The 13,145-nt window shown below is 36.2% G+C and overlaps 1 protein-coding gene across 1 annotated transcript in view; it reads left to right on the top strand.

The window, feature by feature from the left end:
- The first annotated feature begins 3,387 nt into the window (after positions 1–3,387).
- The window catches only part of LOC105231278 (gamma-aminobutyric acid receptor subunit alpha-6), a 41,203-nt gene continuing 31,445 nt past the window's right edge, over positions 3,388–13,145 (top strand). The window contains exon 1 of the mRNA XM_011212483.4: positions 3,388–4,012. Within this exon, the coding sequence (XP_011210785.3) occupies positions 3,975–4,012 (38 nt within the window). The 5' untranslated portion in view covers positions 3,388–3,974. The remainder of the gene's footprint in view (positions 4,013–13,145) is intronic.

Below are 13,145 nucleotides of genomic sequence, written 5' to 3'. Positions count from 1 at the left end.
CCCTTTCATCTGTTATAATCAGTTTTATCTGTTTTCTACCCTATTCTATTGTTAAAATGTGCCATATTCATTCTGAAGCCAAACCGACGATCGGAATAAACAGTTTGTCTTCCAACACCGGCAAAAGCCTGCGTAAAAATATTCTTTCGAATACCTTCGTGATAATTACTAGTAGACTAAGTGGTAGACTTATTCAATCTGCTGCTGGAGAAAATAATTCGAGCAGCAGAACTTAATCGAGCAGGTACAATCTTTTATAAGAGTGTACAGCTGCTGGTGTATACTGATGATATTGATATCATCATGCTTTCTCCAGACTGAACAAGGAAGCAACGCAAATGGGTCTGGCAGTGAACGAGGGCAAGACGAAATATCTCCTGTCATCAAACAAACAGTCGTCGCACTCGCGTCTTGGCTATCACGTCACTGTTGACAGTCATAACTTTGAAGTTGTAGATAGTTTCGTATATTTAGGAACCATCATAAACACCACCAACAATGTCAGCCTGGAAATCCAATGCAACTCTTGCCAACAGGTGCTACTTCCGCTTGGCGCCACTTAGCGAAAAGAAGAAACGACAGGCGCGCTGTTGTTAACTCGGCTATAGCCGCGTAAGCGGTGTCTATGCCAGTAAAGTAAGTCAATGCTTGCCGAAGAGCGATAAGAAAAAAATAGTTAAACTGGCTCTAAAACAGATTTTGTTCTCTTATACAATCGAATGTTCCGAAATCTCAAGTATAGAAGTTAAACTGCTACTATAGAAGATGCTGAAGATTGGAAGTTAAGCTCAGGTATCAGCCTTCGAAATTTAGAGAAATTTATACTTTGTAGGCTAGAACCCATCAGAACAGAAAGATAAAATAACAGACATTCAAGGAAAAATAAATTTCGAGTGATCTTAGTGCGAGAAAAGGAAGTGGCGGATGTGGCTAAATTTGTAAATGTTGAGAAGGGTTTATCTCGTTAATCCTGGTTAATGCTGCAGTCTGTCAATGCAATTTGGTACTCCTTTAACAACCCTGAACGCACTGTTAATTCAGGAGTTAGTGAAGATAACTCCCTTTTTAACTCCCATTTAATCCTCAAATTTTAGAGTGTTAGCTGAATTTTCGTTGGCAACATTGTTAAAAATTGCCGATTTTAATTTATTGTGAATGAAATATGAACACTGACAACGGTTTTCAGCTTTTCAATAATAAAATAAGAAGCTTTATGTTATGAGCTTAAGAATAACGTGTTGATATGTTTTTGTAATAAAAAATGGTTTTGTAAAAATTGGTTGGCAAACAACCGCAATGTTTGTCTTCTATCTATCATTGAACATATTATAGAAATGACAATCAGCTGTTTACGAAAGTTTCAAACTCGCATAGCTGTCTTCTGTCACCTACAAATTTGGATCTGATTAAGTGCGCTGTTAATCCGGATTAACGTTGCCATCTATCAAGGCTACAACCTCGCTATCAATAGCTTCAAGGATCTTTGTGGTAAGACTAGTATGGGTTCCAGGCCACAGTGGAATCGCAGGAAATTGTAAATGGTAAATAAAAGTATCCTGGAAAGAAACGTATCCTCTTGTATTCTACTACAAGATAGCTGGGCTTCGCGGAAGCTTGGCCAACGCTGGGCCACTTTCGGTACATTCGCTGTCGCAAAAACATTTTGACCCAAGATCAATCTAACACCGGATTTCTTTTTTTCTATGACTTCACAATGGACCACTTATAGCAGTCCGCGTTCGAACTCTCTAGATTAGCCCTCTAACCTAACTAAACCTCGCTTTTCGCTTACCAATGAACTCCATTCTACTATGATTCTTTTTTGTTTTTAAAAATTATCTACCCTGGTCTCTCATTAAAACCAAAGGCAAAGCAAATTATGGAACATTTTTGGAAATTTGAGAAAATTCCTTAATCTCAACGAAATTTAAAATTTTTCTTTTGCTATGACTTCTGTTAACATTTTAATATTCATATAAGATTTTTATTGAAATTCAAGTAAATCCTGTAAAATTTAAGTGGAATCAAAGTGGACATTTTCACACCGACTGCAATACTCAAACAAAGCAATCGATTTGCAGGTATTTCCAAATTGCTAACAAGCGAGGACTAATGCAGTAGCTGCGCAAATTTGCTAATTACCAGCGTGTAAATATTTATAGGGAAAGTGGTCAGTGCTGCGGACAGAGCGTCACTTGTTCAAATGCATACCCAATACACGTGAATGTATGCATGTGTGTGTGTGTGTGTCCTAACAAGTACATATATGTGCTCACAACAAACAACAAATGAGTAATTTTCTATGCAAATACTAAGCGCAATATTTAGTGAATACGACGACAACAACAACAACAACAAAACATGGTAACCAACAATAGCTGAAAGCAAATGCTACTTAAAAGCAACAAAAGCTAAGCGCACACACGAAGAAGGCGACGAAGACGCGAAGTTAACCACCAATGGAAGAACAAGAAACTCAAACAAAACAAACTATTATACAAACAACAACAACAATGTCAACAAAGGTAGCAACAATGTGCAAGTGCTTGTTAACTGGTTGGTAAGAACAGCAGCTGACACCGTTACAGCGGGCACACAGGCAGCACTGCTTGTATGGCTGCAGTTGGATGTATGTATGTATGCAAATACGTGTACAAATATTTTTGCGTATGTATGTGTATTAAATTATTCAATCAACTTATTGTCTGGCGCTTAGTAGCCTCACTGCATGAAATCGACTTGCATTTGTGTGTGTGTGTGCAAACATATGTAGGTATAGATGTGTGTGGAGTAGATAATATGTAAATATGTGTGTGTTTGTGGCGATTCAATCATGAATGAAATTTGCCCGGCATCTATTTACAATCCGAATGCAGCGCAAATACATACACAAATAGTGTGGCACACACACACACTCACATGCAACAATATGCCTCCGAGTGCCAGATGTCAAGCCAAACAAAAGTGAACGCACATTTACATGCATCACACACACACACACACACACATGCACATTTATAAGCAAATATAAGAAATTTTGCATAAGTGTTAGTGCCAACTACACGTGACTGCCGAGTGCGCATGTCACCCAGAAATCGCCGACTACGCAAATAAAACAAACAACGACTTCGAGATGAAGAAAAAGAACAAGCGTAGAAGTAGCAACAAATAGAAAAAAAAACTATTGAACAAGCACAAGTAAGCTTAACTTGAAGGTAGCAGCAATGCAAAGACAAGAGAGCCGTCGGAAACCGTAGGAACTCCGAAGTGTTGTCTGCTTTTAGGCGCCAAAATACGTTCGCAACGCAAGCAAGTCAGCATAGCGTCCAATCTCAACACACCGACTACGCTTCCGTTCGCAACACAACGCTCTGCGGCTCAGTCGTTGCACGCTGCCGGCACTTCGTCAACGGCGAAGCAGCTCGCTTCGGCATTGCGCGCAATTTATTTTCTATGCCAACACTATGCATGTAATTGTTGTTGTCAGCCGTCAATTTTTATGCGCCTAGCACCCACTGCCATTGTGGCCACAGCATAGCCAAGCAGGCGGTCGCTCAGTCAGTTGCATTGCGGCCATTTGCGTGGAAATAAGTCGCTCGCAGACGTCGCAGTCGAACGAAACACAAATTCGCTTTGGCGCATCGGCATTACGGCACTTCTCGGTTTGGCGCGCGAAATTTCCGGCAAACGGCCAAATAGTCGTAAGCGCGTTGCTGGACTTTTAAGGCATTAAGTGCGCTTAGATTTGACGGTCAGTGCACTGTGCGAGGCTGGCTGGTGAACGGCGTGTGTGCGTTGGTTTGCAGCAGCGGATTTTATGCGCCGATACGCTTATTGCATCCACTTGTTTTTTGCTGCTGCTGCTTCGAATTTTCAAAATCATCGGCATCAACTACTCAAATCAAAGCCAGTCAATAGTGGAAATCCAATTTAAGTGATTCGACTTAAGAGGCTTGCCGAAAGTGTGTGAAAAAATGTTCATATTAAGACGGCCATTGCTTTTGATTTGGTGGTGAGTTCCCGCTCGTAATGTTAATAATAATAATGATTATTTGTTCGTATGGAAATGAGTTGCCATGCAATAAATTGGACTTGTAACTCAGTTGATTGAATTTTTAGTCTTTTTCGCCTTGAATGTTAGCAGCGTTAATCCACGCTCGAATTTACTACTGCAATTTATAGCGTTTAATGGTGGCTTCCTGAGTGAGTCATTAGACGCTTAATATGCAATTTATAAAATTAAATATTGCCGTCGATAAATGCAAGTGTTCCGCTATAAAAAGGTGCGAGCGTGACAATTCAAATTTGAACTCGAATTTAGTTGTGAAAAAATTCTAGAATTTTATTTTCTACCCAAAAGTTAAGTGGAAATTTACAACTACCCAGTTGTATAATAGACTATAGACTAAACTATGAAAATCAGTGAAATAATGCAAACAAAAAATATTAGACTTTTTATTTTTTGAGGTTTAGTTGTCAAAAGCTTGTGTGAAATATGAATTTGTGTTCAGCAACGTTTACAAAGAAAATTTTAAGTAATTTAAAATTCGTGTTCTGTGCGACAAAATTACTAATATTCTTCAACAATACGGCACATTATTGGCTTAACGGTAAAAAAAAGAATTGCCGTATTTTGAGTTTGAGCCGTTCTGAAGAGACCTTTCAGGCACCACCGCCATCAAAAAATTTGATATATCCATAAAACTTGATTTTTTTTGTCTAAAAATTAAAAGAAAAAAACTCGAAATTCCTTTTTCAAGTTTCAATACACCAAATATTTAAAAATGTCACATTAAAAAATTTTTAAAACTTATTTCTTAAGTGTAAAACTTAAAAAATTATTATTGAAAAAAGAAGTATTAATTAATTTACAATAATTTGAATTTTAATTAAAAAAAAAATAATATTTATTAATTTAAATTAATTAAAATGTTTATTTTTTGATTGCCCAAAATCGCTAAAAAATATGTTTTTTCCATATTTCGATAACAATAAAAATAATAATAATATTATTATTATATATTGACATTTAAAATCGATACCTCACATAGTTTTAGAGTTACATTTTACAAAGTGCGCCATTGATTACTCAGTGACAAATAATCCGATCAATTAATTTTCTTCGCTAGACTTGTACATCGTCACCTAAAATGCAAATAACGTAACATCACTTTTCATAAGCTTACGAAGGAAAGCCGATAAAACAAAATCCACTCTTATTGAAAAAATATTGTGTTTTGGTAATAAAATGGTTACATATTGGTATATATACAGCAGTAACTCAATTTCGATTTGTTTGAAGATACGTTGTTTTGCATTTTAGGTGACGATATAGGTTCCCATATATTTCCCTCTCAGCTCCAAAACTACTAGATCAAATTCCGAATTTCGGCAAGCAAAAACCACCAAAAGTTTGGGTGAAATGCAACATTTTTTCAGTTCATCCGTCTCCCTGTACATACGCGAACTAGTCTCTCAGTTTAAGATATATCGCTCTGAAATTTGCACAAATTAATAAAAATATATTATGCAATTTGTGTTTTGAAATATGAATCTATGTAATTGATAAAATAGAAAAAACGTCAACTTCAGTTGCACCGAAACTGTAATACCCTTCACAAATACGACAATTTTTTTAAAATCTCTAGACTCCGATTGTTCAGTTTGTATGGCAGCTATATGCTATAGTTAACCGATCTGAAAAATTTCTTCGGATATTATTGCCTTAGGTCAGGAAATTGCCAAATTTTGTGAAGATATCTCGTCAAATGGAAACAAACACTTGTTTCCGATCGTTCAGTTTGTATGACAGCCATATACTATAGTGTTCCAATATCAGCGGTTCGGGCAAATGAGCAGCTTTTTGTTAAAAAAAGAACGAGGTGAAAATGTCGGATCGATATATAAAAAACTGAGAGACAAGTGCGCGTATATGCAGACAGACAGGCAGACGAACATGCTCGACTCAGTTCGCGACGCTGATCAATTCGTAGATAAATTTTATAGGGTCTGGTATAATTCCTTCCGGGTGTGACAGACATTGTGGCCAACTTATAGTAATATACCCTGTTCAGGGTATAAAAGTGGATAGTAAAAACACCAACAATTTTTTAATTGCTCAAAATCGCTATAAAGCGGTCCTGAAGGCTAAAATACTCATTCAAACTCACTACGAAAATACTGACTTAATCGGTATCCTGAATGATTTGCATCTTTACTATCTTGAGGCGAAGTTTAGGTGACCGAATCTCGCCCAGAAATCCACCTGTTTATTGCCCTAGGAAGTTCATAGATTGTATGAGTTCTCACCATAAAATCACATTTAGTGGATATACGACGACCCAATAGTGGTTTCCACCACCACCACCAACGTTGCAAATATATAAAGTGATCAATATTAAATTTTTTTTTTATTTTTGAGAAAATCTATGGTTTATATATTATACACTAACAAACAGCAGTCATAGCAGCAAAATAAAATGGAGAGCCGAGAAAATATTTTGAAGATTTTCTATAAATAGTACCCTCAATAAAAAATTATTATATTATCATCACGGTTGAAAAAAAATTCTTACTTCCAATACCTACTTTCATTTTCATTTAAGGAGTTACATGGGTTTGCTCGGGTAAGAAACAGGCTTTCTCAAAAATTTTTTGTCATAAAAAAAATAAATATTTTATTAGAATTTTTTACTGTTACAAACATACACTATGAACAAAGAAATTCTGAAATTTTTGGGAAAAAAATTTTCAATTCCGCCATTGTGACGCCATTTCCGGTGACCCCTTGGAAAAAGATTCGGCCGCGTTGGCAGGATAACTCCTTACAGGATCACCAAAGTGAAAAAAATACCCACTTTAGGTAAAACCTTAACTTAGAACTTGGACGAAGGAAAAAAACTGAAAATTGCATTTTTGGCAGACATTAAAAAAAAAATAATAATAAAATCTTAGTGAACTTAAAAAAATAAGTTATAGTAATAGATGTAATCAAAAAAAAAGTCTTCATCCACATCCATAAGAATTGTAGCTCAAAAACCAGTGTCGAGAAAAACGCATTTAAAGACAGCGCACTTACCACAGCTAGCCTCGACCATAAAAGTTCTCAAAGCTGTATCTCCGAAACTATAATTAAATAGGATAATAAAAAATCGATTAGATTTTTTGAAACCCGCAAGCCCATGTAACCCCTTAAAACTTCTTTTGAGTCAATACGAACTTGGGAGTTTATTTTCTATTAAGTCACAGTCTATTTAGTTTACAAGGCAAATGAGGAGCATAAAATATGCCACAAACACCTTTCGAGCACAAAACATCAACCAAAATGTTTAGTGATCAAAAACCTAGGAAGCTGTGATATTCTCTTACACTAATAATACGATTTTCAAGGAAGTAGAGTTCTCAAAGCCTACATTACAAATACTTAACATGATAGATTATTAGAGTTCTAAATTTTGACGAATCGATTTGCATTTGATCTAAAATTGAGAAGATTATATATAAAGATGGCCAATAACAGTTCAGGAGTTGTGAATATCGTCTAAATAAAATAAATCACACAATTTACTGATTTTCATTGAATTTCAAGACACATCTCGAGAATCATTGACCCATACTAATACTGTTCATAAACGGTTCTCATTCAAACGTTAACAAATATCAATGCCAGTTCAAATACTTGTATTTAGTTGTTTTAATAATTCTAGAACATTTATTTTAGTATCCTAAGATTTTAAATTTTTGGGGTCTAGAAACCTAGAAAATTTGTTGATGTGCTAATGAGGATGAACACGCAATTTATGCCGCTCAAATTATAAAACTCAGCATCCAGTGTTTGCCTTAAATATGTATGTATGTATATAGTAGCCAAATAATAAATTGAATATGAGCGACACACTCTCAATGATAGATATACATATATTTTGACAACAGGAATCCATACTAAACATAGATACTAGCTATACATGCTACTGTACATTTCTTCTTAAAACTTTTCACTTATCAGCGAAGCAAAAAGTTCTAATCAATCGGTCAAAGGACAGTCATCCTTATTGGCTTTGACATAATCTGGTTAAACGTTGTTGGCCAATGTGCGGCATTTCGCAAATGATTGAACTGTTTAATTGTTACTGTAAAATTACTTTGAATTTATGAAATTATGCTGGTAGTCATACTTTAAGCACGCTTGATAGCTTGCCCGCAGCATGTCCTCTTCGCTTGTGATAATCGCCAGTTCACCAATCAGTCGCAATTATTGTGCAGCAACAAAGATTTCTTAACAATTTCAATTTAAACTAAGTAACTTTGTACTTTCAACTCTTAAGTTATTGCTTCTGATGTATTTATTTTAATGAAGAGGGAAGGCGCGTTCAGCTCTTTGATTGTTGAAATTAATTTCATTAAATAAATCGGAAAATATATTGAAGTTCTTAATATGGGAATATCGCATTCTTCAATTAATGAAACCAGTTCTTAAAGAAAATATTTTGACAGCTTTCCTCGTGACTACGCCATTATAAACCGACCTCAACGTGAAGCTAGTGGCACATCTGAAAAAAAGTTTCTACTTCAAATTGGGCATATTATAATAGCTACTTGCCAAAATTTCAGAAATTTATCTTGCGCAATTATCTGTTGACAGTCGTTTTTGTGAGTCTATTTCGGTGATTTCCCCAAAATGGAAAAAATTGAATATCGAGCTGTAATTAAATTTTTATTTTTGAAAGGCAATACGCCTTCACAAATCAAAGATGAGTTGGATTCTGTGTATGGTGACTCTGCACCATCGTTTACCATCGTAAAATTTTGGGCAGCTGAATTTAAACGTGGTCACAGGAGCTTGGAAGATGATGAACGTCCTGGGCGTCCAAAAACTGTAACCACTAACGATAACATCGCTAAAGTTCATCAATTGGTACTAGACGACCGCCGGATTAAAGTTAGGGAAATAGCTGAGATTATGAAGATGTCAAAAGAAACTGTTTGTCACATATTAAACCAAGATTTGGGCATGAGAAAGCTATCCGCGCGTTGGGTGCCGCGTTTGCTTACGCTAGACCACAAACGTGCGCGCATGAACATTTCCAGCGCTCTGTTGGCTCAGTTTAGAGGCAATAAGACCGAGTTTTGGCGCCGATTGATAACTGTAGACGAAACTTGGATTCATCGTTATACGCCCGAAACAAAAATCCAATCTAAGCAGTGGATTGAAAAGGGGAACCAGCCCCAAAAAAATCTAAAGCTGTGTATTCGGCTGGGAAAGTGATGGAGAGTGTTTTTTGGGACAGCCATGGAATTATTTTTATCGACTATCTTGAAAAAGGAAAAACTATAACAGGAGCATACTACGCATCATTATTGGACAAGCTAAAGGAAGAAATTTCGAAAAATCGGCCACATTTGCAAAAAAAGAAAGTCTTGTTCCACCAAGACAACGCACCATCTCACACCTCAACAGTCGCCATGGCGAAAATCCACGAATTGCGGTTCGAACTGCTTGACTATCCACCTTATTCACCGGATCTAGCACCAAGCGACTTTTTTTTGTTTCCTCAACTTAAAACTGCGCTCGGCGGCCAGAGATTTTCGTCAAATGAGGAGGCAATCTCTTTCGTGAACTCGTATTTTGCAGACAAAGACGCCAAGTACTATTTGGAAGGGTTGCAGAGATGGGAGCATCGCTGGGAGAAGTGTGTGGAGTTACAAGGAGACTATGTAGAAAAATAAAAAAAAAAATTTGAAAAAGTCGCGTGCATCATGGTTAGGTCGGTTATTTATCGGACAGCCCTCGTATATGCATTGGGTCTGCAATCATAATCGCGTGATTTGCCAAAGGATTGTGTAACTGGATTACACTAGTGTACTATTATATTCTGAATGTGATGTGGAAGACAGTTCCTCGCTAATTTTGAGTTGCTAAATAAATATTAATTTATGCATGTATTATTAAGTGTCATAGCTAAAAAGCAGAATTATGGGTGTTAATGGAGAAAGGAATCAAGTAGAACTTTCTCAAAAATCGGGTTAAACTCACACACAGCAAGCTTGAGGCAGACATAACCTGCAAATTCAGTTTTCTCTTTTTTACAGTAAAATGGGGCAATGGATTTGATGAAACGATGAGGAATATTTAAATTAATTTTTCCTAACAAATTAGGGCAGTCCATACCTCTATTAATTACATTGAAAACAAATGAAAGGCAGAAAACGGACCGTCCATAAACGAGATTCAGAAGACGATCTGGGGCCAACAAACTTTAAAAAGCGGAGGTCAAATTTAAAAAAAATATTTTGAGCCTGATCAATCCTATTAATTGACGATAAGCAATATTTATATTTCGACGGACAAAATCAAGCACAGAAAATGATTTAGAAGTGATATAGTTGATGTGATTAATGAAAGAAAATCTATTGTCAAAGATTACCCCAAGATTTTTGATTTCGATTATACATTTGGGAAGGTGAAGGTAAGATGCTACGTCCCCTTGGAAACGAGATTTGAGAAAATTTTCCTTGTGGCCCTGCCAATGACGCAATGAAAGAATTGGACGACACCCCATCGACAATAACAAAACAATGTCTATTGCGCAAATATGACTTGATCCACTGCAGAAAGGCCTGTAATTGAAGACTACATCTTTTCTACCACCTCTAAGAATAGGGATAATGAATATCAATCTGAAATAAAGTTACCAGATGACAGAGATTTATTGAAGAGAGGCTTGAAAGGATAAACAAAGGCAGAACAATTTTTTATAAGAAAAGGTGGCAATCCATCAAGATCAATTGTGAAAGAAGACTTGATATCACAAATGATCTTGGCAATATCATCCTGTAAAAAACACAGCGAAAGAAATGGCCGAACATTTTTTCTATTATTATAGATTCCGTGCTGTTCATAAACCTTTTATAGAGTAATATTTCCATATTATTGAATATTTACGGCGAATGATTCTGGCTTGGAAAACGAATAACGCTCTGTCGGCCAATAAAGTTTGCAGGTGAGGGACTAGTAGAAGCATTTCTCGATAAAATTATTGCCAAACATAAGAAGAACTCGCAGAATCGTTGTGAGTCAATCAAGCAGTTTATAACCAACCAGCGAAATCAACTACTGACAACAACTCATGAAACTCATGAAACTCATGAAACTCATTGAAGTAAGCGATTGCCGAAAAATGTTCGGAATTTGCGACTAGACACGAGGCAGTAATCTTCCATCAAGACAACGCTCAACCTCATATTGCACGACGTTTAAAAATCATTGGAAGAGCAAAAACAGGAGAGTTTTGCGTCAACCTATTTATGGCCATGATGGTTTTTCTTCTGAGTACCATTTGTTCCGGTTAAAGCAGAATGCCCCCCTGAAAATGTTATAGCGTCAAACGGGCTATACTTTAAATAATATTAATATTGTACGTGTTTTCCTTAAATAAACATTCAAATTTTGTATAAAATCGCACGAATATAGTTGCAGACTAGATATATAAGACGATTTTGAAAGTAGCTGACATTGACAAGTTAAAATTACAAGCAGGTTAGAAGGAAGTAAATCGTCCACAGTAAGTCACTGAAAAAAATAATGATTAATTTTCCGAAAACGAGTTATAAAATTACAATTAAGCAGATCAAAGGAGAAAACGGTTCTGGTGTCAAGAATTTTGCGATACTTAAGCGTAAATAAAGCACATTAGGAATATATCAGAAGGGCACTCCCGCAACTATCGCTTCTGGAAAGCGGTATTACTGAATGTGAGGTTAGAGAAGGTATTTTGATCAGCCTGGGATAACTGATATTCAGTAATGAGATCTCTTTAAAGTAAGAATAAGGATCCCGAAGAGTATATTTCAACCAGATGGCAAATACTTTCACGCCATTCACTTTGAAGGCGAGCTAAAGAGAGAAGACGTAACATTCTTTCACACAGTTGTGCGCTGTGTTTCGGACACGTCACGTAAAAAAACACCTCCAATGAAAAGACTAAAGCAAAAAAAAAATTAAATTTTTATAAAAATCCTTTGCTCTACAGTTGAATTTCAACCTATTCAAATTGAAACAGTGGTCTCTACCTTCAGATTAAAGGCGGTAAGCTCCGACTGATGCATTGAAAATCAGATTCTGGGAGAATTCTTGGTTAAATTCAATTGAAAGCTTTTTGAAGAGATTTTTGAACAAAAATGGAATGAAGTAGAAATAACCAAATGGCAATGATGGATAAAAAATAGGTTAAAGTCTTTATATAGATTTTTAAGAGCATTGTCTCTCAGCTGTTTATAAATTTCGATTCGTTTCGAAAGACAAATAAGTCAAAGACGTTTAAAAACTATGAGTGCTGGAAAGTTTTCTAGGTCATAGAAAATAAATTTCGATTTAATTTTTTTTGTTTAACATATCATGAGGAAATTAATGCAAGGATAAAGACTAAGCATCCTTGTAGTATCTCAATAGGAGTAATGCCGAGTCTACTTGGAATTTTCGAAATACCATAAACAGGTGAACCGATAAGTATTTTAACCCGGGTGGATACGCGCTGAAATCGGTTATCAGAACGAAAGGAATAACCAAATAAATGTATGAAAAAATGTGAAAAGTTGCCCACGAAATTGGCATACCGCAATGGGAAAGAAAGCGGCTGCTTTCTTTATTTTCATTAGAGATAACTAGCGATAAAACTCTTTAGGAAACGCTTAGGATGTGACAAAATCCTAGCAATATCAAATATGTATATGTGTATGCCACCTATATCTGCTTCCTATCGTTCACAGTGTGCATTTTAGTTGGTTGTTGGCTTTATTACATTATTGATTAATAAAAAATCATTATTACAACAACACTGCACCAGCATATTCAAACCAAAAAAGAATTAGGTTCTGCTACAACACTTAACCTAAACAAAGCAATGGTTGACAACAGCGCGGCGATTGTGCTAAGACAGCAAAATATTATAGACTGCAGTGTTTGCTGCAAGTGCAACAGCAACAACCACAACAACGCTAGGAACACGCTGTAGCCAACAGCAGCAACACATGTCAAAGAGATTTGCACCAGCGACGAATCGAACGGCAAGCGGATGTGTTGCCGCTGCAGGCTGACATCTAGGCACATAATTACAAAAATGTGCCACACACGCACATACACATACATA

Source organism: Bactrocera dorsalis, chromosome 4 (genome assembly GCF_023373825.1).
Source record: "Bactrocera dorsalis isolate Fly_Bdor chromosome 4, ASM2337382v1, whole genome shotgun sequence".
Taxonomy (NCBI): Eukaryota; Metazoa; Arthropoda; class Insecta; order Diptera; family Tephritidae; genus Bactrocera; species Bactrocera dorsalis.
This window is presented reverse-complemented; position numbering and strand designations above follow the sequence as displayed.